Source organism: Rattus norvegicus, chromosome 15, assembly GCF_021556685.1.
Source record: "Rattus norvegicus strain SHRSP/BbbUtx chromosome 15, alternate assembly SHRSP_T2T, whole genome shotgun sequence".
In the NCBI taxonomy this organism is placed as follows: domain Eukaryota; kingdom Metazoa; phylum Chordata; class Mammalia; order Rodentia; family Muridae; genus Rattus; species Rattus norvegicus.
Genome location: NC_141548.1, coordinates 42,721,071 through 42,747,959, shown reverse-complemented (window position 1 = coordinate 42,747,959; position 26,889 = coordinate 42,721,071). Strand labels below are relative to the sequence as shown.

Sequence of the window (26,889 nt, the reverse complement as noted above, 5' to 3'; positions counted from 1 at the left end):
TGTTTCCCATGCCAGTGTGTTCAAAGCTATTACTCCCCACTTTTCCCTGTTAGCAGGTTCAGTGTATCTGGTCTTATGTTGAGGTCTTTGGTCCACTTGGACTTGACTTTTGAGCAGTGGTAAATATGGTTCTATTTGCATTCAGCATCCAGTTGTACCAGCACTGTTTGTTGAAGATGCTTTCTTTTTTCCATTTTGTATTTCTGGCTCCTTTATCAAAAATCAGTTGTCCAGAGGTATGTGGGTTTATGTCTGGGTCTTCTATTTGATTACATTGATCAGTGTGTCTGTTTTTATGCCAACACCATTTGGTTTCTATTACTTTATTTCTGTAATACTTCTAGGAGTCAAGGATGGTGATAGAGGCAGAAGTGCTTTTATAGTTCAGGATTGTTTTCATCCTTGACTTTCTGTTTTTCCATATGAAGTCCTTTCAAAGTCTATAAAGAAGTGTGTTGGAATTTTGATGGGGATTGTGTTTAATCTGTTGATTGCTTTTGGTAGGATGGCCATTTTTACTATGTTAAGTCTACTGATCTATGAGCATGAGAGATTTTTCCATCTTCTGTTATCTTCCTCAATTTTTCTTCAAAGGCTTGAAATTTTTATAATACAAGTCTTTCACTTGATTGGTTAAGAGTTACCCCAAGGTATTTTATATTACTTGTAGCTATTGTGAAGGGTATTGTTTCCTTGATTCCTTTCTTAGTCCATTTGTATATACAAAAGCTACTGATTTGTTTGTTTATTTAATCTTGTATCTAGTCACATTACTGAAGGGGTTTATCAGCTGTAGGAGTTACCTGGTAAATTTTTCAGGTCTTTTATTGTATATTATCTGAAAATATCAATACTTTGACTTCTTCATTTCTGATTTGTATTCCCTTGACCTCCTTCGTTTGTTTTATTGCTCTTGCTAGAACTTCAAGTACTATATTGAATAGATATGGAGAGAGTAGACAGATTGGTCTTATCCCTATTTGAGTTGAATTGCTTTTAGTTTCTCTGGATTTCATTTGATATTGTCTATGGGCTTGCCGTAATTACCCTTATTATATTTAGGTATGTACCTTGTATTCCTTATCTCTCCAAGACTTTTTTTTTCTTTTTTTCGGAGCTGGGGACCGAACCCAGGGCCTTGCGCTTACTAGGCAAGCGCTCTACCACTGAGCTAAATCCTCAACCCCTCTCCAAGACTTTTATCCTGAAGGAGTGTTGGATTTTTGTCAAAGGATTTTTCAACATCTAATGAGATGGTGGACTTGTGGTTTGTTTTTTTTTTTCTTTCATTTTGTTTATATAGTGAGTTACAGTAACTGATTTTTCTTATGTTGAATCATCCCTGATTCTCTAGGATGAAGTCTTAATTGGTCATTGTAGATGATCTTTTTGAAGTGTTCTTAGATTCAGTTTGGGATTTTTTTTTTTTGAGTTTTTGGTTGTTGTTTGTTTGTTGTTGTTCTTTACATTCTATCTTCATAAGGGAAATTAGTCTGTAGTTCTCTTTCTTAGTTGAATCTTTTTGTGATTTGGGTATCAGGGTCACTATGGCTTCATAAAATAAATTTGTCATTGTTCCTTCCATTTCTATTGTGAAATAATTTGAGGAGTATTATACCTATTTTGGAAGTCTGTAGAATTCTGTGCTAAAACTGTCCTAAACTGTCCTGCACTGGGCTTTTTTTTTTTTTTTGGATTGGGAGACTTTTAATTATTGCTTCTATTTCCTTAGGGGTTATAGGTGTTTTAAGTTGTTTATGTGCCCTTTACTTAACTTTGGCAAGTGGTATCTATAAAGAAAATTATTCATTTCTTTTAGATTTTTCAATTTTGTAGAGAATAGGTGTCAGGAGCCATAATAGGACAAGCTAATAGCTAGTAGGTGATTTTTCTGTGATGGTCTGCTTCTGATTATAATATAGTCTGGGACAGATTCACTCTTAGTAGGCAAGACTGTAGGAGAATTCATTTGGGAGAGATTCCTGCTATTAATATGCTTTCCTGCTATTATTAAACATATATAACAATCATTAAGTAATAGCCTGCCCCTTTGAGCAGATCTCTGCAGATCTACGAAGATGTACTATCTCGTAGTCATGCTACATAGACAAATAGATGACTTCTTTAGTCCTAATGATGATCCTGGAGGAATTCCTAAAATTATATCAGTGCTTATTAAGCTCTTTTATAGTGGGACTGCTATTAGTTCCTTTTCTGATAGTCAAAACTGCAATGAGAACTCTGCCAGTCTCCCATGTGTTACCAGTTAACTGCCTCTTAGAGAGTAACCAGACTTTCTCCTACTCAGAGCACATTCCAAGAGGTTGTAAAACAATTAACCAAAGGTCATAAAAAGGGAACTAACGATTTATTATAGGTGCCAGGACAGAAGATAAAATATTGACTGGGTTTATCTATATAAAATTTCACTAATAACTTAGTTATGATTTTAAACCTTCAGTGAACCTATGGATCTGTGATAGATGATGGATGTTTACCCAGATAATTACTCCTAATGCATATGCATGTAAACATTCTCTGCTGTAAAGTTCTATTTCAATTTATGATTTGATTTTGTGTGTGAACTTGTGATGAACTTTTTAACATGTGATCATGTATTCTGAAAGATATATAAGTAATGAGGACAAAGAAATGAGAAGGAAAAGGGAGAAGAATTTTTTCCCTTTCCCCACTTAGAATTTATCCCTTACTCCACTTAAGATCTATCTGTTTTTCCCCTTAGATAGCTTTCATAGGAAACTGTTTTACAACTTAGTAATAAACTCTATAATCACTTTTCAAAGTGTCCCTTTTTCTTCCTGTGACTTAGGACTAGCAGGCCAAGAAAGTTAGAGCTGCTTAGTTCCTGCTGAGGTAGAACGAAGGCCACATTACTTAATTGCCTGCTGTTCAGCTGCAGGTGTCAACCACCTCAACCAGCAGCTTTTCTCTCTGGGAAGAGCAAGAAGGAAAGAGCAAGAAAGTGTTTAGGACTTTTAGAAGTTATCATCAGTATTTCAGTACAGTGAGAGAGCTAAAATGTCAGGAGGCCTTCAGACTTTAAAGCCACAATAGAGCCCTACTCTGTGCCCCTCAGCACTACCCTCTCCAGGGTGGGGAGGATCCCAGCATTTTGGTTTTTAAAGTATGTAATTCCTTGGATTTCCTTGGTATCTGTTGATATGTTCTACCTTTCGTTTCTGATTTTGTTAATTTGGATATTCTCTCTATGTATTTTAGTTAGTTTGGATACTGAACAGTTTGTCTATCTTATTGATTTTTACAAAGCAAACAAACAAAACAAAACCCAACTCATTGACTCTTTGTATTGTTCTCTGTTTCTATTGTATTGATTTCAGCTCTAGGTCTGATAATTTGCTGCTGCCTACTCCTCTTGTGTTCTGTTGTTGTTGTTGTTGTTGTTGTAGAGTTGTCAGGTGTGCTGGGAGATTGTTAGTTGAGGTCTCACTAATTTCTTTATGTAGACGTGTAGTCCTATGAACTTTCCTCTAGGCACCACTATCATTATGTCCCATAAGTGTGTGTATGTTGTGTATTCACTTTCATTCTAGGATTCTAGAAAGTCTTTAATTTCTTTCTTTTATTTCTGTCTTGAATCAGTTTTCATTTGTAAGGGTCTGAAAATCACTGAAGGAAGACCCAGACTCAGATAGTATGCAAAGACAATGAATGTTTATTCTGCAGAAACATCTAGCATACAAGGGTTACCATTGTTCAGAATGGCAGCCCAAATAGAGCATTCGAGTCCCTTTTATAATAGGACTACTTAATTGCTTCTGAGATAACAGTAGTCTTCTAAAACTTAGGGCACATTCCAAGGGGTTACAGGAATTATTAACCAAAGATTATAAAGAAGATATACACCATAGGACCCCAGGTACAAAAACAAGAGATAAGATATTGACTGGGTTTATCTAAACAAAACTTCAAGGACAGCTTAGTTACAGTCTTATTCCATGACGCTGCAAGCTTGTAACAAATGGTGAAAGGTAAGCCAGAAAAATTGCTTCTAGTATATATGCACATAGGTATTCTCTTTTATAACTTCTTAGTCAATTTATGACTGAATTTATATGCAGACTTGCAGTGAACTTTTTACCATGTGAACACCTGCCCTGAGAGTCCTACAAGTACTGAGAACAAAGGTCAGAGATAAAGTCCCTCTCTCCTTTTCTCCCCATACTCTAATTTAGAGCTCCCAAATTCCTGCAGGCTGCTTTCTCTAGCCTTCTGTGTCACTTTGAGTTGCTAACCAGAGGCTGCAGCTTTCAGCCTGAAAGTGACTCAGTCAGATGGATTAGCTGAAAGAGCAAGTACCTTACTTAGCAAGTGGCTTGTGACCTAATTTCTGGGTGGAGATAAAATGGAATATGAAAAATGAGCTTCTCACACTTGGTAGAAAGTTGTTCAGTTTCCGTGAGTTTGTATGCTTTCTGTAGTTTCTGTTGTTGTGGTTGAAATCTAGCTTTAATCCATTGTATAGTCTAATATGTGCAGGAGGGTATTTCAATTTTTCTGTATTGTTGAGGCTTGCTTTGTGGCCCAGAATATAGTCACTTTTGGAGAATGTTCTTTGAGGTATTGAGACAAATGTATATTAATTTGTATTTGGGTGAAATGTTCTGTAGATATCTGTTAGGTCCATTTGGTTTATAATGTCTGTTAGCTCCAGTATTTCTCTGTTTAATTTTTGTCTAGATAACCTGTCCATTGATGAGAGTGGTGTATTGAAGTCTTCCATTATCAGTTTGTGAGGGTCAATGTTTGATTTAAGCTTTAGTAATGTTTCTTTTACAGTGCCCTTGCATTTGGGGTGTAGATGTTGAGAATTGAAACATCATCTTAGTGAAGTTTTCCTTTGATGAGTATGAAGTGTCTTTTCCTGTCTCTTAACTAATTTTGGTTTGAAGTCTCTATTTTGTTAAACATTAGACTGGCCAACACCAACTTACCTTGTAAGTCCATTTGCTGGAAAGTCTTTTTCCAACCCTTTACTCTGGGATAACATCATCATTGATGTTAAGGTGTATTTCTTTTTTTTTTTTTTTTCTTTTTTCTTTTTTCTTTTTTTTTTTTCGGAGCTGGGGACCGAACCCAGGGCCTTGCGCTTGTTAGGCAAGCGCTCTACCACTGAGCTAAATCCCCAACCCCAAGGTGTATTTCTTATACTCAGCAGAAGGATGGGGTGTTTTTTTCTTATGAGTTTTGTTATTCTGTGGTTTTTTTTTTTAAATTGGAGAATTGAGTTTATTGATACTGAAAGATATAAATGTCCAGTAATTGTTAACTTCTATTATTTTTGTTGGCATTGGCATTCACACCCACACGCATGCACGCACGCATGCACGCACGCACATATACAATGGGTTTGCTCGTTGTGTGAGATTATTTCCTGTACATGGGTATGGTTAACCTCCTTGGGTTAGAGTTTTCCTTATAATACATTCTGTAGGGCTGAGTTTGTAAATAGATATTGTTTGAATTTGATTTTATCTTGGAATATCTTGTTTTCTTCATCTATAGTAATGGAAAGTTTTGCTAGTTCTAGTCTGCATCTGTGGTCTCAGAGTCCAGGACGTGCTGGCTTTTGGAGTCTCCATTGAGAGGTTGGTTGTAATTCTGATAGGTCTGTTTTTATATGATACTTGTTCTTTTTCCTCGCAGCTTTTAGTGTTTTAGTATTTTTCTCTGTTCAGTATGTTTAGTGTTTTGATAATTATATGGCAAGGGGAATTTATTTTCAAGTCCAATCTGTTTTGTATTCTATATGCTTCTTGTATCTTTATAGGCATTTCCTTTTTTATGTTAGAAAATTTTTCTTCTATGATTTTGTTAAAAATATTTTCTGAGCCTTTGAGCTAGGATTCTTCTTCTATTTCTTTTTCTTTTTTCTTTCTTTCTTTCTTTTTTTTTTTTTTTTAAGGTTTGTTCTTTTCATAGTGTCCCAGATTTCCTAGGTGTTTTGGGTCAAGAATTTTTTAGACTTAATACTTTCATTGTTCAATGTATCTATTTTTTCTATGGTATCTTCAATGCCTAAGATTTATGCCTCCACTTCTTTTGGCGAAGTTTGCCTCTATAGTTCGTGTTCACTTATCTAGATTTTTTCATTGCCAGAATTCCCTCTACTTGTGTTTTCTTTATTTCTCCTACTTCCATTTTTAGGAACAGTTTTTTTTTCCTTTAACTGTACCCCCTCTCCAACTCACCCCCCTTGGCCTTCTTTATGGGATTTATTCATTTCCTCCAATTTTTTGTTTGTCTTTTCCTGGATTTCTTTAAGGAATGTATTAATTTCCTCTTTAAGGACTTATATTTTCTTCATAAACTTGGTTTTAAATTCCTTTCCTTGTGCTTCAAGTGTATTGGAATATTCAGAGCTTGCTACAGTAGGCTACCTGGGCTCTGGTGGGGAGATACTGAGATGGCTGTTGTTGATTGTGTTATTTACACTGGCCTCTAGGCATCTGGGTGTGAGGTCCTGGTGCTGATTTCTGAGAATGTCTTTGTTGGATGGTATTTTGTTCCTTGGTTTGTTTTTCTCTGATCTTCTAGCCAGTATGACCTGTGGTTGAGCAGGTGCTACTGCCCAAGTTGGGGGCTGGAACACTGTGATGATGAAAGTTTTGGGATAGGGGATATGTATGGTTAGAAACACTGATAGAGTTGTGAAGGGGAATCCATAGAAGGGCAGCTTACCTGGAGTTCTGGTGGCCAACATTACCTGTGGGTGAGGAGTCCTTGAATATAGTGCTTTTTATCTGTTCTGTCAGCTTCTGTCTTCTTTTGTAGTGTTTAATTCATTAAGATTTAATGTAATTAGGATAAGCATGACTTATATTTACCGTGTTCTCTGTATATTTGGTGCCTTTTTAGTTTTTATTGCTTCGTCCTTTTGGATACTTTCTAGTATCCAAGTTGTAATCCCTTATTTGTTGATATAGTTTGAATTGTTCTTTTGACAGTTGCACTAAGGATTATTATTGACATGTTAGTGCATAATAATCTAGCCCAGATTAATATCAACTTAATTTCAAAACAACTTTGCTCTTACACAGCTTCATTTTTCATATTTTGTGATGTCACACACGTTGCATATTAATTAATGCATGTGTTCATTAGGATACAGTATGTAATTGTTGCGTTACACTTGCCTTTTCAACAAAATAGCACAAGGTACTTATGGACTACAGCATACCTTTGCTCTTCTCTTTACGCACGTAGCTTCTTTCTTGTCTGTGTCAGTTTGCTGTCACTTGCTCTGCCGCAGCAGCAGCAGCAGGAGGGTGTGACAGAGCAAAGCTGCTCACCTCACAGAGCCCAGAAGCAGGGAGACCAGAGGACTGGGGAGATATATCTTTTAGTGTGTACTCTTAGAGACTCCAGTCTTCCGAGTAGGCCTGACCACTCAGAAGCTATCATTTGTGGCCATTTTGGGATGCACCCCGTAGCACCCCTCCCTTTTCTGTCTTCAGTGTATTCCAGCTCCTGTCTAATGTCCTTTCATTATACTCTAGGAAGTCCTCATTTCAGAGACTTCCTGTGGTACTGCCTTGTATTCCTCAGGCAGTGTCCTAAGTGTCCTCCTCATGGCTTCTCTGAGGAACCTACTCTCAGCCCTAATGAGCTCACTTTGTACATAATCCTTCTTTTCCCTCTTTTACTTTCACTTCTTATCTTTGATTTTAAAGTGTTTTTATTACAGTTTTGTTTAGTTTGTGTGCATGGGTGGAGGCACATATATGTATGCTGTTGCTCATGGGTGAAACACATGTATGTATGCTGTTGCTCATGGGTGGAGGCACATGTATGTATGCTGTTGCTCATGGTGAAGCACATGTATGTATGCTGTTACTCATGGGTGAAGCACATGTATGTATGCTGTTGCTCATGGGTGGAGAGCACATGTATGTATGCTGTTGCTCATGGGTGAAGCACATGTATGTATGCTGTTGCTCATGGGTGAAGCACATGTATGTATGCTGTTGCTCATGGGTGGAGAGCAGAAGGCAGCTCATGGGTATTGGTCTAGCCTTCCACCATGGGATCCCATGGATTGAACTCAAGATGTCCAACTTGGCAGCACTTTTATGTGCTGAGACATCTCACCAGTCCTGTTTTGTGGAGAGAGGTATTGATTTATGGTGCTTGTAGGTGTGAATTTTTAGGTTAACATACGTGAAGATCACTAGGCACCTAAAAATGTTAAGATTTTTCATCACACTTTGTGTGATTTTTAACCATTATTTTCTCAGTTCTTGTGTATTCACTTACCTCCTAAGAGTCTCACCTGGTTGGTGTGTGTCTATAAAGCTTGCTCCATGGCACTCTTTCCCCATGTGCTACCTCAGTTGACCTTTGCATCGCGGTGGTGAGTGCTTCTGCCACTTCTTATTTGCTGTGGAACCCTGTCAGTAAAATTTTTATTTCATTTATACTTCTGTACTCCAAAATGTCTGTCTAGTTCTTCCATATAGTAGTCTCTGTTGATAGTTTTTATAGGATAAACCATTTTTCTTATCCTTTTCTGTAGTTCTTTTGACTGTTCCTATCTATGTCAAATAAGTCCACCATCCCCGTGTCTGTCAGGACGCTTTGTTCTGTGGTTGTGTTTGTTATGTTGTGTTGTTTGGTTCTTGAATTGACTGCAGGCAGTGTCTTACTCTGTAGCCTAAGCTGGCTTTGAACTCTCAATACGCTTTCTCCCTCAGCCTCCTGAGTGCAGGGATTAGGGCTGAGTCACCGTGACCGACTTCAGAGTCACTTTTTATTGACTCTTCTTTTTAAACACATATTTACTTCCAGTGTGTGTGTGTGTGTGTGTGGGGGGGTGATGGTGATGATGGTGATGATAATTTACACCCTCATGGAGTCCTGGCGTTGGATCCCTGGAATTGGAGTTCCAGATGATTTGTGAGCTGCTGTTAGGTGCTGCGTGGTGAGCCCTTAATAATGTGCACAGCCTTGAAAAGGGTGATTTTGAGCAAGTTTGGTGGTGCCTTTAGGACATACCACGTTGTCTTGCTTTCCTTCCTTTCACAGAGGCATGTCATGGGTAGAGATTCTTGCTGTACCCTTTCCATTCACTTTACTGCAGCCGAACAGATCCTGAAGGAACAGTGACCCCGATTTATCTTTGTAACATTGTCCTCCAGGCATGAAACTGGGACACAGACCCTCAAGTAGATAAGGCCTGGCTAACACAACACCATTCAACTTGTACTAGTAAGAACTCCATGGTGAGATAGTGCCAATAAGAGTGAAGCCAAAAATTTGAAATTTATGTATTGACTGAAAACAGAACCAAGAAGGAACAGGAAGAGAGCTATGTTTTGAGTCACACCATGATCATACACATACACATTTTTCAAAACTCATTGTATACATAGGAGTTTGCCCTTTGTAGAATATACATCAGTTTACTACAATCATACAGGGCTTCAAAGTCAGAAAACTGGGGAATGGGAAAATCTTGAGTCCATTTAAACCTAGCCCTGAGTAAGTTATAGTAGAAACTCTGGGTCAGGGCAGAAAGAGAATGCTGATTAAAGATCAGAAGTTAATGTGAAGATTACATAAAGACAGAGGTCCCAGGGCCAACATGTATGGCTTAGTCATCTGTTGCTGCATAAAACTGTATCCCAGAATTAGCATCTTGAAATATAAGCCTCTAGTATTCCAGACAATATATATCAGAAATGCAGGAGCAGCTTAGCTAGGCTGTTTAAGCTTTAGCTTAAAAATTGAATCTAACACCCTCTTCCAGCCTCCATGAACACCAGGACACACATCATTCATACACACAATAAAAATCTAAAATGTCTTTAAAAAGAAAGAGTCAATAAAAAGCCACCATAAAGTTGGTCATGGCTACTCAGCCCTAATCCTAGCACTTGGGAGGCTGAGAGAGAAAGAGTTCTAAGAGTTCAAAGCCAGCTTAGACTACAGAGTGAGACACTGCCTGCAATTAATCAAAAAGCAGACAACACAAGATAGCAAACACAACAGCAGAAAGAAGTGTCCTTACAGAACATAGCTAGAGGTCTCATGAAGTCGCTGTCCCCTGGGTTAAGTGAGGAATTAGATGTACAGTGTGCAAGATGGAGAAAAGTCCCTTACTAGGTGTTGAAACCTAACTGTATGCTCTTTAAAAGCTTATGTGTTACCTGTATTGGGAAGGCTTTATGCATCCATACGGAACAAACAAGAATGATTCTAAGGTATGAGAAAGTGGAGAAACATTTTCCTGTGTATGTTTGACATACTTGGATTTTTATAGAAAATGATTTTGTTTTAGCTTAAACATTGAATCATTAGCTCCATAGTGACACACACCTACAATGTGGCCCTCAAAAGCACTGAAGTAGGACGCTTACGTGTCGGGGACAAGCTTGAGATGCATAGTGGCTTCCAGATCAGCCAGGGCTATCTAGTGAGACTCTGGCTCAGATAGACCCAAACATGACTAAACATGTCTCTGACTGGTCTGATTTACGAAGAGCATTCATAAGGGTTTACGGTTTGTGGTTCTGAGATGGCCTGTTTGTGTCATCAGAGTTGTTATAGTTGTTCAGGTAAAAGAAGCTAAGATTCCAGAAGACAGGAATGATGACTAGAAGAAAGAGATTTGGTAAGAATGTAAGCGTTAGGGGAGAGAGTGGGGAGGTTAAAGTGAGCTAGCTCCTACAGGAAGACAAGCAGATGAAGGGCGAGGACAGTGGACTAGGCTTGCTGCGTTGGCCTATGAGAAATTCTCGCTAAAGTTGCCTAGCCAGTGGTTTCCAAGAACAGGCTGTGCCCTGAGAGTCTCTTGCATTTACATGACATTTTAAATCATTGTTGATAATTAATGATGATCAAAGAGAGAGGCTTAAATATGGAATCCCAGCAGCCACTAATGAGTAGGACGCTAACATAGCACCTGGAGCCCACATGATGCTCTGGAGGAGCTGTGTCCCTCCTTCCAGGGCTGGTGAAGTGTGAAGAGCCAGTGAGTTGTGACAAGAAACAAAGCATGGAGAGGGAGCCAGCGTCCGTCCGGTGTTAAGATGTAGAATGCTGTTCTAGTTGAGAGCCCTCTAGTGGGAGAAGCGTGGTGTCTCCAGAGAGCCAGGAAAGTCTGTAGTCGTGGGCATTGTGAAGCGGGCCAGCGACTGTTTCCAACCCCTTTGGGCACTTTCTCACTGGAAAGAAATTAAGCAGCGCTTAGTTTTAGTCAGTGATTTTCTTCCACAGCAGGGAAGGGACTGTCAGGAATTTTCTCCCAAGGGAAGTAGCAGAGCTGACAGACAGTGCAAAGACACTGCTAGGACCTGACTACCAAGCCCCACAGAGCTTCCACAGCAACCAGGGTTGTGGGTCAAGGACCCTAGAGGAAAATCATTTCCCAGTGTGACATTTGCTGCTTATTCGTCTGTCTCCCAGTGCCTCTTCTGGAAAATGGCTGGGTTAACTGGTTCATTTTCTGCATTTACTGTTTGAATCCAAGGTGAATCAGGATGACAACCTGTATCACTTGCTCCTCCCTTTGTCTTATTACATTCATAATTACACAGAGAGAACAATGTGTGATGACATATCTTTAAGTCAGTCACATGCTTACCTCAGAGTAAAATTGCAGACAAAAGGCAGAAGTAGACTTATTTTTATAAGTCTTCATTCACCATTAATCGCACTGTTTCTAAAAGAACGAACAGAAACTAAAATATTCAGTGTCAAAAGCCAGACATTAAAACATTTATGGAAAGATTGAGAAAGTTTTAGTGGTAGAAATTCAGGAAATTTTTACAATTTTAGACTTATAGTATGTGTCTGTAAGCTTTTGATTGATATATATATATATATAAAATGTAATACAGGGTATATGAAATTATATATTCATAAAGTATATACTTTATATATCCAGAGCATATTTATATATGTATATGTATATATATGCTTTGAATTTTAAAAATTTGTGGGGATCTTTTTAAATTTTAAATATGTACAGTAGGTAACAACTCAGTGACTTTTCCAAAGTCTAGATACCCACATTACCACTTTCCATCATCAGTACAGAACATCACTGGCCACCACATAAACCTTCATCCTCAACCTTTGCTTTCCGGAATGGGTACCAGTATGCTGATTTACATCCCTATATATAGTATAGTGTATGGCTTTTGTGTGTGCTTGGCTTTTGGGAAGCAGCATTATTTCTGTGAAGTCTGCCCATGTGGGTACATAGTTTATCCTCTTCCTGTTGCTATGGGTACATATACTACTAGTTCATCCTCTTCCTGTTGCTATGGGTACATATACTACTAGTTCATCCTCTTCCTGTTGCTATGGGTACATATACTACTAGTTCATCCTCTTCCTGTTGCTATGGGTACATATACTACTAGTTCATCCTCTTCCTGTTGCTATGGCAGTCTGCAGCAGAAGACAGATATCATTATGCATTCTGCATTTGATGGCCATTTAGGCTTTGGAACAGGGGAATTCTCTGGGTAATGCTCACATATGAGTCTTCTTGTGCATGTCTTTGTGTATGTTTGTGCTGGATAAGTAATTACTCCTGTGGTCTGTATACCCAAAGTTCAGTGTTTATGGATCCTGCCTATTTGTTTCTGAAAATAGCCCTATTGTATGTGAATCCTATGTTCTTGTTAATACTAAGTATTAATGGGTTATTGATGTTAGATTAGTTTTGGGAGTTTTGTAGCTTTTTAAATATATTAAATTTAGCCAGGCTGTGGTGTCCCATACGTACCTTTAGTCCCAGCACTCGGGAGGCAGGGGCAGGTACATCTCTTGAGTTCAACTCCAGGCTGCTCTACGTCGTAAATTTCAAGAAAGCCAGAGTCACACAGAGAAAACTTTTTCTCAAAAATAAACACTATAACAAAACAAAACAAACAGAAAATGTAAATGCATGTCAGTTTTTTTTTATAAAAATATACTGTAACTTGATGTCCTCTTGATGGGCTTTTGCTGCCTGCTACACAGCATGGATAGCTCTCATAGCTAATGGGCTCCATGTGTTCTATTGTGAGGGTGATTTAATATTGGAAAAAACTGACAGATCTCAGACATACTTTTTCTTAATATATTTTTAAACATCCCTGTTTTTTATCTATGTGGTAACAGCAGGAAAATCCAAATAGATTTTGATTTCATGTGCTGAATGACCATTTCTTCATTCTTATTTTAGAGTAGTATTAAAAAGAAACCGTGATGTCTAAAACTAGATTTTGGTTACAATGTTGCCAACCACAGCTGATGTAATTCTTCAGAATAATCGGCATTCTCCTCTGACTTGTGCACAGGAGCAGAGCTTCCAGGACCTGCATCACACAGACCTTCTACCACTGGGGGCGTCTGGGAATTACTTAGGGACGTCTTTAAAAAGAGAACCAGACTCTGAGAAAGAGAAGGCACTAGTGAGATGGCTTAGTGGGTAAAGGTACCTGACACCACACCTGACATCCTGTTCCAGTTCCTGAAACCCAAGTTGTCCTCTGACCTTGTGTACTGGACACACACACACACACACACACACACACACACACACACACACACACATTTTTAGTCAGAGAACTTTCTATCATAGTCTTTCTTTCAGCTCCTCCTGCCATGTTTTCTCTTGTCATCTTCTAATAGGAGTTGCTGAGTTTCTGAAACCCTGATGCCTTGTGTTTGTTTAGTTAATATGTGATTATGTCATGGTAGCCCTGCCTTCTGTTGAGTACACTAGGTTTACACAGCTGTTTGTACAGTAGTGTTTGGTGTAGCCCACAGTGGCTATCTTTAGAGCAGTGATTCTCAATCTTCCTATTGCTGCAACCCTTAATATACGGTTCTTCATGTTGTGTTGCCCCCCAACCATAAAATTATTTTGTTGCTACTTCATAACTTTGCTACCATTATGAATCATAATGTAAATATATCTGATATGTGACTTCCAAAGGGACAAGATTTCTTTGTGTAGCCCATAACTCTCTCTGTAGATTAGATTGACCTCAAACCCAAGAGATCTGCCTGCTTCAGGCTGCTGAGTGCTGGGATTAAAGGTGTGTACCACCACTGCCTGGCATGTGTTAGAGGCTTTAAGATGTAAACCCTTTATCATAGTTAAATGATATTTTAGAAATGCCTTGTTTATTTTTTCCTGATTTCTCTGCTTTTGCATATTGGGGTTTTAAGAATATAATGACCAGAGTGAGTGTGTGATTCTTGAAAGTGTTGAAACATTCTTTTGACTTTCATATGTGCAAGTCATCCACATCTCTAAGTAATGGCTGGCAAGAAATGATTAGCAATAGCAGAGAACTACTACTGTGTAGTCTGTTCTGTTTGGAAAGGAAAGTCAACTCTAGAAACCGGGTTTGTTTGGTTTTTTTCTCATTTACTGGGCTTTCTTCAGAGGTCATGTTGCCTGCCAACTCCTGCTTCTCTTTACTAATGGAGATGTGTCTAAAATGCTTAAATGAATTAGTTAGAAATCGTAACGATGACAGTGTTTTCAATGACCCTTTCTTTCTGAGCCCCTAAATCTTTTAATTAGTGTTATGAATGAGAAATAAAACTTGTTGACTAGGTATTTCCCTCTCAAAAGATCTGTTAAAGCGTCTCATGTTCTTACAGCAGCCGTGGAGTGTTATCTGACAAGTAATGTTACTTGGTGTCTTCTCGTTATCTCCATGTTTAGAGTCTCAGCTTACAGATTCATTTTAGAAGACACTATAATATCCTTGTTGATAGAATGTTTGATTTCTTATAGGTCACTTTTGCACATCAGTGTGGTCAGTCTAGTGTCAACTTACAGCTTCTCACACAGTCAAGTTAATATGTATCAAGTAACTAAAACCAGCAGAACCCTCCTTAACTTGTCTATGATTTCAGTGTCCCACCAAGAGCTGTTTTTCTTCCTCTGTAGGGATCAGTCAGAGTCGAATCTCTCACTGGCTGCTGCAGCAGGGATCAGATCTGAGTGAGCAGAAGAAGAGAGCATTCTACAGATGGTATCAACTTGAAAAGACAAACCCTGGTAAGTATCCTTTTTGTTTATTATGCCAAAAGGAAAAGGCATAATTTTGTCAGTGTATGCTAATTTGTTCAGAAAACTCGCTTCACACGTTAGTATTTTCCTTTGTGCCTGTAGGCAAGTGGGAGGCCCTGGTGTGATTACTGTTGAGGTTTCTGCTTCTGAGGGGCTTACCTCTTCCTCTCAGCTGTCTCTGGGTTTCCAGGTTAGGGAATTTTCCTAGGCACAGTTGGAAGAATGATCATGACATCAGTGGCTGGCCCTTTTTCCTTCAACTGCAGGTGTACAAATAAAATTGTATCTTTTTTTTTCACATTTTTTTAGAAAAGCATTATGTTAATTGGTATGCATTTAATATGTTTTTAGAGTTCATACTGTACCATTCCAATCTCTTCTTCTAAATGCTTTTGTGTTTTTAATGCTTGTGACATGGGCAATAAATATATTTTAGAGTTGTAAGGTGAAGCCGTTCACATAGCTCCTGGGAGCAACACTAGATTGGAAAATAGGATGAAATCTTATGAGAAAAGATCATGAGTCTTGGTGTGTGGAGTTGCCAAGAGTAGGCAACATTATTCCAAGATACTTGTAACAAGTGATAGACCAAGAAAAATATGAAGTCAGGAAAATATCTGTCTCGGGCCACACAGTGCAGAGACTTTGACATTAGTGTAACATTTACCATCAGATACCTTCTGCAGCACCACTGCATAAAGCTCGCAGACACACCAGGTGAGGTCTTATGGGCAGCAGCCTTGACCCTGAGCATAAATACACACAACTGCATTCGAATGCCTTTGTGAGGGTTGGTTGGTTTGTTTGCTTTTCTCAACCCAAAAGGCCCCGGGAAGACAAAACAAAATAGTAACAATCTGTACAAAAAAAATTTGTAGACTCCATTCTCTATTTTCTCTTTTAAAGTGTTACAGATATACATACATTTAAAAAGACTAATAAGATATCCAGCTATTTTCAGTTAATTTTCTTAGATACAAAAACTGTGAACATTTTTGCTGTTCACTAATCATTTTTAAGATTTATTTGTGTGCACTGTCTTAATAATGAGGGTAGCTTCCTATGAAATCACAGTCTCCATTATTATGTCAAAGAAAACGAGTGCCTCCACCATTATCTAGGCCTTTATTGCATTTCTCTGTTATAAAAATGTCTTATATAACTCACTATCTGTCTCTTTCCCTTCAACCCACTCTCTCCCTCTCTGTCTTTTAATAAGTAGTATCTGGTTTAGGTCAGCAAATTAGAATGTTTCCCCAGATTCTTAAATTGCCCAAGCCCCCCCCCCCCATTTTATATGAGTGTTCTGTCTTCAGACACACCAGAAGAGGGGGTCAGATCCCATTACAGATGGTTGTGAGCCACCATGTGATTGCTGAGAATTGAACTCAGGATCTCTGGAAGAACAGCCAGTGTTTTTAACTGATGACCAATCTCTCCAGCCAAAATTTTTTATTTTTTAATGATAAAAACTTTTAAAGTCCCTTTGTCTTATAGAATGTCCCACACTGTAGATATTTCCAAACAGACTTACTCTTCTTTTTTTTTTTTTTTTTTTTCCGGAGCTGGAGACCGAACCCAGGGCCTTGCGCTTGCTAGGCAAGCGCTCTACCACTGAGCTAAATCCCCAACCCCAGACTTACTCTTAAAGGACTCAGATCAAATGTTTTTGTTAGAAATGGTATATAGACTTTTTTGTTTTTTAGGGATCCCTGTCATAATGACATCAATTTACATTGAGATACAACAAAAATAAAGTGGACTGATAGAGCAGTGTGTGTTAACGGTATAAGGAAATATTGAGCAGTATGAGTACAATTTTGCTGTGTATTTTTCTCAATGAAACACTAGGTAAAATAGTAAGAAGTCTGTGTACCATGTGTCATAAAGCATGTCAAGTGGTGGCACTGCTCATTTCTATACGCAGTGGCGCTGTTAGGGTAGAGACGAGATCTTTCCTTTGCGTTTTAAGTAGTCTATGTGCCTAGCTCTGCTCCAAGGTGAGTACTCGGTCCTGTGTTAGGCAGTCTCAGCATTCCTTGAGGATCCTTGCTCTATCAGTTCTTCCAGTCACCTACCATTCCTTCAGTGTTTATCAGCTGACATTTTTGTATAACGAAGAGCTTTCACATTTGCTATAGTGTCTAAAAGCATAAGCAGATCTCTTGAGAAAATGCCTATATTCTGCTGCTGTTACATGTTCCAAGGCAACACCATCCCAGAGGAAATGCAGTGCAGATGCCATGTGGGTTTATATTTTCTAGCAGCCACATTTCAGAAAGAAGCTGAAATTCATAGTAATGATATGGTAGCACCCATCACTTCAGTGTTTAATTTTCATTTTGAAAATTGAGAGGTGACCACTCCCTGTTGATTTTGCTTTATTCTTTAGAAATAGGTATGTATTTTACACTTACAACACAGTTTCCAACCAGCTGCATTTCAAGTGTTCAGCTGTCTGGCACTTCCTTATGAGACCAGCACAATTCTACAATATTCTTGAAGCAGTATGTCAGACTTGATGCTAAGTAATCTCCCAAAGATGAGTTTCCTTCTCCTGCGACTCATCTCAAAGCCAGTAATTCACAGCAGTGCTAGCTAGACTGAGAAGGAGAAAAACGTGCTGTGTGGTATGCTTCACAGAGACACACAGGCTGACAGCCAGGGTTCAGCTAGCTACGTGAGGAACTGTTCCTGAGGATTTGGTACCTAGGACAGAACTTGCATAGAGACTGATGGTTGTTGAGCTGAATTCCTACACTGGGGTATTAATGCTCTGCTCCAGCCTGGGGCAAAGTGAAAGCTGTTGATAATCCATTAGGAACAGGAAAGAGAACTGCAGCAGCATTTCTAGGCTCACTGAGGACTCCTACTAAGCTCTAGCTTGCAACCTTGGAATGATTTTACTTTTGTTTTTAATCTTACTTCCCAATTATCCAAGAACCTGAACTAGATCCACCCAGCAATGAAGGAGTTGGAATGTAGGGTACCCAATGGGAAACACAAGGAAAGACTAACAGGCTGACTGGGAGCAGCCCTCTGTGCACAGGTAGTCTCTCTTGTAGAGGATGAGTGCCCCTGTGTGCATACATTGGCTTCTCATTGAAGTTACATCGCTGCCTCCTGTTTAAAAGCCCGGTCTATACTCATTTTCCTCCACTTTTCTCTGTGTTATATTTTATAAGCAGAAGAAAAAAGGGAAGTTGGTAAGTGTCAAATGGTAGTTCTGTTGTATATAACTATTATACTGAATCTTATCCATCAGTATTTAAGTTTTTTCTTTCTTTTCACCTTTAATCTAAGAGGTAATGTGGCATAGGATTCTGGATGTGTCAGTGCGTCTTGGCTGACTTTAAAACAGCCTTTGATTTTGTCTGAAGAATGGTGGTGTTTCTTCCTCTATGGGTGCTTTGGAGTTGCTGTAATCTTTGAATACTGTGTGCACCTAAGGTTCTCTCCTCTGCCTGTTAAATAGTTGCTTAGAGCGTCTTATGTTCTACTCTGCAAGTCAGTAGAATTACCTCATCAAGAAGTGGCTAAGTTTTCTACAAGAAAATATCATAGAATATTGTAGTTATTTATAATATGTTTTGTGTGGATTATATTGCATGTACTGAAACAGCATACAGAAGTTTAAAATGTAAGATATGAAACAATGTATACTATATTACTATTGGTACCCGAGGAGTGCAAGGAGCGCGTGCATGCATGTGCACGTGCAGTTTAGATATCTGTAAGAATAGAAGCTGTTGGGAATCCTTGCTTAGGAACCGGTAAGAACATCTCTGAAGAGGGATGCTGTTGGTAAGGGGAGATGGAGAAAGACTTAGTTATTTAACCTCTGGGCTGTTTGTTTGTTTGTTTGTTTTGCAGTGCTTGGGATCATATCCAAGACTTTGTGCATGCAAGGCAGGCATTTTACCATTGAGCGATGGCCCTTTTGTGGCTTCCTGAATTTTAAACACTGTAGTCTGTGTTTGAAAAATACATATAATGTGTTCTGAAAGGAAGGAAGGAAGGAGGGAGAGGGAGAATAGATGTAAAAGTTAATTTTGTTCATATTAAGATACCAAGAGAAGAGGGCCACAGTTCCTGAGGTGTGGTCCCGCAGCTTGCCTGAAGTAGTTTATAGGAAATCAGCCGTGGGTGGGTTTATTTACCCTTTCCTCTGTTGAGCAGACAGGTCATCAGGAGAAATGTAAATAGTGTCATGTTGTCGCATACACTTTGAGAAAAAATGTAAAATTAAGGCAAACTGCAGAATAGAAAGCTGACTTTTCTCTGCTGTAGAGATGCCTGGCAAACAAGTCAGCTGTGTTTGTGGATTCTTCCCTTACATTAAATGACTTCTGGTCGCACTTCTCTGGTCAGATTCCACTTTCGGCTTTCTGCCTCTTGATCCATTTCAAGGTTTTATAAGGTCTCTCCTTTACAAGATTCTCTTTACATAAATTCAGCAAGGGAAAGTGGAGTTACTTTATTGATAATCCAAAATCTATAGATACAATATAATTCTCTGATAAACAGACCCATCAGAATTTCCCAGCACATCCCAAAGCCTGCTAAGTCTTATAAATAAAGCAAGTTTATGGAAACTAATCATATGGACTTGATCTTGTTTCTTATCACAACATTTACAAGAAAATGCCTGTTTTCCTAAAGAACCAAGTGCTAAATTCAGCGTGATGTGAGAAAAATCCCTATTTTAATTCAAATTAAGCTCCACAGTCTTCTCTTGTCTGATTCAACCATTACTACAGCAGGCAGGATTTGCTGGGCACCTACAGGCTCATGACACTGATCTGCAGACTTTACATTAAACTGAGTCAGGTGGGAGGCTTGTATGTAGTGCACATGAAGTCTGTGTGCAGATCAGAGGAAACACCTATCCTCATATAGCATGCTCTGGGAAACATATGCATGACGTTGGAGAAGATGAGAAGCCATTTTCTGTTCCTGTGGGTAGTGCTAACAACCTTCCTTTACTAGCTGATCAGTGGGGCCTCACCTAATTCTAACCCTGTACATGAGATAATCTGCAGAAGAACACTCATTAAAAACCTGTTAGCACATTAGAAAAGCAAGTTGGTTTTTTTCTCACGAGTTTAGATTTGCCAAAACAAAGAACAAAATTGTGTTTTAGTGTGAACTCGGGTATAATGTGGAGAAGGCAACCAGCCCGGAAGTCCTGTGTTGCTGCAGGGAAGTTTTTAGGCTTCTCTTCATTGTTCCCACAATCTAGTTTCTTTGCATTGGTCCTGTCAGAGTCCTAAATTGTGTAATTATCCTATTCTTGTAGAATTCACTGTCTGTATAAATCAAAACAACATAGACTGGGCTTTCTAGAAGAAATCTGTATTCATTCAAAGAGCTTCATGTGCTATTTTTTCAAGTGTCTGTGTTTGTGTGTGGGGATGGATATACATGTATGTGGGCACCTGGAGGTTCAAGGTTGTTGATGTCAAGAATCACCCACAATCTCTCCTCCTCCTTACTCATGGAGTCAAGGTCTCTCGGACAATCTAGAGCTCACAGATACAGCTAGTCTTGCTACCTGGCTTGCTTTGGGGATCCCCAACTCCACATTTCCAGGCTGGGTTACAGGCAGCTAGCTAGCCTACCTGGTTCTGTGCTATTCTGAGTGACTGCTACATTGATAAATAAATGGAACAAGAAAAACAATTTCAAAATTAATGTGGTATTTTTAACATTAAGGATATTTACAGATTTAAAATTAAAATTAAAATTCAATTTCAGCTTTTGGTACATAAGCAGTCTATTTCTTTCAAGGTCACCAGGTCACTACTTTATTCTCTTGGGGTTTTATCCTCCCTTTTTCTTACTTTTTTCCCTTCCTTTCTGACCAACTTTATTTTAATCTAAATTCCTTTCTTACAGGAAGTCTAGACAATGCAGAATATTTTTTTAAATGATTAATATTGTTAATAATAAGTCCCAATACCGAAAAGGAGCTTCTGTTGTGCACTGGCTGTCCATTTCCTTCAGCCTCTTAGGAGTCTGCTCTCTGTTAGTTTGCATGCCTGGAACGACACTGCCTGCCTGAGAGAGTGCGCTACAGTTCTAGCAGCCCACTCACTCATTCTGTTCTCTCCCCCATTCCCTCAGCTCTGAGATTCTCCATCCCTTCACCAGGGCAGAGGTGGGGTAAGAGAACCCATGGCCTTTTCTATTCTATTTCTGCCTTCATCTTGACCCCCTATGATGTTAGTTAGCCTGGTTGTTTTGGACATTTTCTTTTGGAACAAAATTTGTCTACTTTTAAATAGGTAGATTGTTATCCTAGATTCTTACTGTGTGCTGTAATCCTTGCTTGCTCTGGTAAAAATAGAAAAGACTTCGAACTAGGGTCTGGTTATTTTGATAACAGAAATGTATTTATTTGTTTATTGATTTATTTGTATGAGTGTTTTGCCAGTATGTATTTCTGTGCACCATTTGCAAGTCTGGTGCCTACAGAGGCCAGAAGAGACCATCAGATCCCCTGGAACTGAAATTACGGTTGTGAGCTGCCAGGAAGGATCTGGAAATTAAACCTGTGTGCTCTGGAAGACCAACCAGGACTCCTAACTGCTGAGTCCCTGAGCCCCTTTCATAAACCCATTGACCATAATATAAAAAAATTCAAACTCACTGATGAAAATTGAAGAGATTTAAACCTGCTAGACTTGACACAAAAGATTCACACCCATCAGCTGCATGGAAAGGCTCACAAACTTAAGTATCATAATTAGGATTTTAAAAATGCTGTAAACAAAGATACAGCACAAGTGAAAAAAATGATTACAGCGGTGCAACTAATAACCAGTGTTGGATCTCCACTCAGTTAAAATCTAAAGCTCAATAGAAAAAGGACCAGAAACTAACACAAGTCAGAGTAACAGTAACAGGCTAGGATCAGACAGTGTGCTCATGTTTACTATTAGTATTTTATCTTAAAGGGATTTTTTCCTGCCAAATTGGTGCATTTAGATAATTACTACACTTAGTGTTTGGGGGAATATAATGAAATAACAACTGGTCCTGGTTGTGATACAAACCATGCCACATTTTTGCGGCTTAGCACAACAAAGATTTATTTCCTGTTTCTATAGATCATAAATCCAGGAGAAACATCATGAGCTTTTAGTTAAGCCATCAGTCAGGGCTGCAGTCACTGGAACTGGATGTTCCACATGCTAGGCCATTCACATGGAGGCTGGCTATCCATGTGGCCAGAGACAGCAGTTCCTCAAGGACCCCAGCATCCATTCTCACCCCAGCATCACTCCTCCCTTGAGCAAGTGATCTGAAAAAGAAACCACAGAGAGATGCCCTGTTATTTCAGTTCTGGAGGAGACCTGCTTTCACTGTCACCTACTGTTGATCACAGTCTAGCCATGAGTACAGAATGGGAAAGCACGACACAAAGGCACAGCTGCTGGGAAGCAAGGGAGGACCCGTAGAGCCCTTGGAGCCTGGCTACCAACATGCCTTTGCTGGGACCGTGTGTCTGGGCATTTATTTCTCTCTGTAAAATGGCTGTAGAAGCATCCACGTGATGTATATATTAATATGATTAAATGGGAGGTGACCTAAGTGTACAAGGGAGCTTCTCCCTCCACTGGCAAGCCCTCGGGTAGAACGGCAGAAGCACCTAGAGATTCCTCTCAGCCTTTCTAGATTGTTAACACGTGCGGTTGAGCTAACTTCCTAAAGGACAGCTAAACCAGCATCCAAGGAGAGGCAGATAGAGGGTACAAAGCTCCCCATGGTCTAGCTTTGGACTTTGTCATAGGACCTGCCCAGGACTACTGCATGGCTTATTGTGAAGCTTCATCTTCTGACCTGCCCTGGGCAGGTTTGCTTGTGAGAGATGATGCTGTAAGTCAGCAATACATATAAAAACAAACTGTTATACTCAATTTACTTTGACTATAAAAATTAATGAAATTTGAGTATGGACTGGCTGTATAATATCTGGGGGGAGGTAGGAAAATTAAAGATGAGGTAAATCTGAGATATTTTGCCATTGGAAGAAGAGATTTACTAATAAGGGAGAAACAGAAAGTTAATATGTTTGAAAAGGACAATCTAGGCTTAAACCATTGGTCTCCATCCAAGAAAATACAAATAAACATGCTGCCTTTAGGAAGAATAGGATTTGGCTAGGCCCACATTTACATACTTGTAGTTCCAGCTACTGGGATCCTAAAGCAGGAGGAACTATTGCGGTCAGGAGTTAAAGGCTAACCTAAGCTACATAGTACGACCCTGTCTCAGAAAGGGTTTGGGTGGAAGGGGGAGGCAGGAGGGGGTGGAATATATGTGTATTAAAATAGAGACGTTGTCCACGGTGTTACCTGGCGATATTGATAGAAAACAGCTCCTACCATGAGGGAACATGTATACATTGTGTGAGAGTAACATGTATTCACATGTACATAAACCCCTTGAATTCTAACCTGCCTTTCCAGGACATTTTAGTAAGAGTTTTGGTTCATCAGATAGTGAAGCATGCCCATACTTCCAATACCTAAGAGGTGGAGGCAAGAGTTCTAGGCTGCTTTACTCCTTGTCCCGACAGAAAGAAAAAGAGTTCACATTAAACTAAAGTCAGAGGGAACGTCCCAAAGATGCTAATCAGAAGAGGGGTATAACTGTAATTATGTTTGGGAAAGGTGAATTTCTCAGTACACGTAGTAAAAGGAGGCAGAGCTCTCTGGGGAAGCATGTCAGTCTCTGTTCAGATCTGTGAGCCAAGTCCATGCAAGCCTGAGACAATGTGGTTTCTCTGGTTTGAGTCTAGTCTCAAATCTAGAACAAGCCACAGAAAAAGACATGTGGTAGACCAAGAATTAGTGAATTATAACTGGTTGAAGCTATTTGAGAAAAGCAAGTTTACATTAGTGAACTCTCTCAGATCAAAGTTGTTATAGTTGAGATGAAAGAATATGGGATTGTTAGTAGGTAATAGACCTACAGAGACTGGATCCTGCTCACTGAAGGCTTCTGAAATGCCATCTTCTTTTCTTTCACTGCTGTATTATATGACAGAGTCTTGTGGAGCTGAGACTAGCCTTAGTAACTCGGGGCCTTCTGCCTCTGACGTGCAAGTGGTAGGATTACAGATGTGTACCGTATCTGGCCTAGAATAGGGGAAAAGGGCTGAGCAGGGGAAAGTCCAGGCCTCCCTATTCCTTAAAGGGACAGAGGGACACATGAAAGCAGATGGGAAGGTGACAGGTATGGTGACCACAGGCTTTTAAAGGAAGAGGCTTTTTTACCTCTTGAGGATTTTCTTTTGGCCATTTTTTATCTTACATGTTTAGGTAGCTTGCCTGTATGTCTGTGAACTATATCTGTATAGAGGCAGCAGAACCAGAAGAGGGCATTGGGTCCCTTAAGAATATTAACTATCTTGACCTTCAAATTTCAGTGGACAAAGAAAAGCTCATACTCAAAGCTCATTGTCTTGTTTTCATGGTATCTTTATAATACTAATTTAATTGGAAAATATCTGATTAAAAATGTCTTGTTTACTCCAGGGGCTACGTTAAGTATGAGACCTGCCCCCATTCCAATAGAGGACCCTGAATGGAGACAAACACCTCCCCCAGTCTCTGCCACACCTGGAACCTTCCGGCTTCGACGAGGGAGTAGATTTACCTGGAGAAAGGAGTGCCTAGCTGTCATGGAAAGGTAGGTGTCCTGGTGCCGTGAAACCCTTAGCAGACCAGTTTCGTTTCTAAAAGATAACATGACGTCCAGAGTGTAGCTCTGCGGGTGTGCTGAAGTGTCAGAACTGCTGTGTCGATGAGAAAAGAGAACTCATAAAGCTGGCGTTGGCAGCACCAACCAGCTTGTTTTATAACTCAATCTTGTCCTCTGCTGGGAACGGCCTCCATACAGTTAAAATTTATAGAGTTTTTGTTGTTGCTGCTGCTGCTGCTGTTTTTGAGATAAGGTTCCTTTGTGTATCCCGGGCTGTCTTGAAACTCACTCTGTACACCAGACTGGCCTCAAACTCACAGAGATCCTCCTGCCTCTGCCTGATTAGTGCTGGGATTAGGGCATGCACCACCACCACCCGGCCTAGAGTTGGTATTTTTAAATATGTATCTTTCCATTATTTTGAAAAAACTCTGTGAAGCTTGATTTTCATCAGTGTTGAACCATAAAGGAGAGAGAGTACTGAGACTCCCTTTTCTGCAGAAGAGGGTCAATCTCTGTAAATGGGTTCCCAAAGATTAAAAAATACATGTAACAAAGCCTGATCTGCATCTGGTTTCAGTGCCTTTTGATGCCTTTTTTTTTTTTTCCCATCTGACATGGTATAAATACATGCCTATAGCATAATGCTGAATTTAGTATATATTCTACAGTAGAACTGTCCTTCAGCCCCCACATTCCAGCATAAGTGATATATACAGGATTCTGATTGGCTGGAAGGTTGACAGCAACATGGTTATTCTTACCTAATCTGACCATGGATGGACGGATGGATGGACGGATGGATGGACGGATGGAACATTTGATGCAGATTTAGAAGTCCCAGAAACCTGATCAGGTTCAGATCAAGTCGGAAACCAAAACTCTGTCTTTCTTGTCTTCAAAGTGGAAATGTCAGTATCCGGCAACATGTTACCCAGGAGTTTGCCATCTCTCTCTCACCTGCTTCATTGCTGTTTCCCATTGGCATCGCTCCCTGAAGGAGGACAGGCTTTAAGTGTGGGAATGCAGATGGTGTGTGTGAGGTGAATAGGCAGCCACAATGGAGCCGTCAGGTATCCGTTGCTGTGAGGTGCTCTCCCTCACTCTTGACTGTAGCTAAAAGTAGACCACACGCTCAGTAATAAACCAGTGTCTCCCTGACTGACTGCAGTGGAAGGGGAGACTTTAGTGTTCTGGAGATCTGATTGCAATCTGCTCCATTTTCCTCATCTGTAAAGTTTGATTCTTTCTGAAAGTTTGTTTCAAATTTTCCACATAGCAGATCGGAGTGAGAACAGTGCCTGGCTTAAGTCTGTCACAGCGGTGCTCATTTCTCTCTGGGTAGCAGAGATGTCGGTATTGCTTTGTGCCTGGTCTGGGTTCTGACTCTCCTGATGTTGCAGTGAGCTACATTTCTCACTAATATACCAGAGTGCACTTACCACAAACGTGGGTGTGAGAAGGACTAGCCATTGAGAACGTGTGCATAGTAGATGTCACTCAGCGGCTGGGCTTCCTTCACTTCTGAGTTTTTCTTTCCTAGAATTATACTGACTAAATTTTACTCAAAAGGATATACAACATTTTATCTTTTTATAAGGTTCCTATTGAGTTCTAACATTTTAAACCTTAATTTAAATTAAATATCCTCACCCTATTTTCTGGCTTCATTTCATCTAACCTGGCACTGCTAGAGGAGGTGTGGCTCAGCCCTGACTGCTCGGAAATGCCGAAAGCCTTTTAAAGCCCCGAGTAGCAATCGTCTGGATGATCCGCATCCTCAGAAACGGAGCTTTGTATTCTCAGAAGTGGAACATGAAGTCACCTGACCTTGGAGCAGCATCATGCTTTCTGGCATAGACTGAATGTTTGGATAAATACATATATCCAGCCAAGTAAACCTTATTCAAATATACTAGCATAGGATAAAAGTCCAAAACTATTCTATTCCTCACTCCATACACATAAATTTCAAATCAATCAGAGAGGTGAATTTATATACACAGAAGAAAACATAAATTATCCTTTTGTGTCCTGGAAGTAGAAAAAATGTTTCCTAACTGACTCTCATAACCCAAAAGCAGAAATGAAATGATGGATAAATAAAAGTGGGT

At 39.6% G+C, this 26,889-nt stretch overlaps 1 protein-coding gene and 1 long non-coding RNA gene across 33 annotated transcripts in view; one reads left to right on the top strand and one right to left on the bottom strand.

The window, feature by feature from the left end:
* Hmbox1 (homeobox containing 1) overlaps nucleotides 1–26,889 on the top strand; it is a 153,805-nt gene that overhangs the window by 70,351 nt on the left and 56,565 nt on the right. For all 31 annotated transcript variants that reach the window (XM_087585761.1, XM_087585757.1, XM_087585749.1 and 28 more), the window contains 2 exon segments: nucleotides 14,942–15,052; nucleotides 24,610–24,763. In XM_087585761.1, the coding sequence (XP_087441887.1) occupies nucleotides 14,942–15,052; nucleotides 24,610–24,763 (265 nt within the window).
* LOC148001000 (uncharacterized) overlaps nucleotides 21,446–26,889 on the bottom strand; it is a 35,461-nt gene continuing 30,017 nt past the window's right edge. Inside the window, exons 6-7 of one of the 2 annotated variants that reach the window (XR_015638876.1) lie at nucleotides 25,540–25,769; nucleotides 21,446–22,370 (exon numbers count right to left, since the gene is read on the bottom strand). This is a non-coding gene — a long non-coding RNA (uncharacterized LOC148001000). Of the gene's footprint in view, nucleotides 22,371–24,730; nucleotides 24,870–25,539; nucleotides 25,770–26,889 lie in introns of those variants that run through there. The other variant, XR_015638875.1, reaches the window with a different exon arrangement.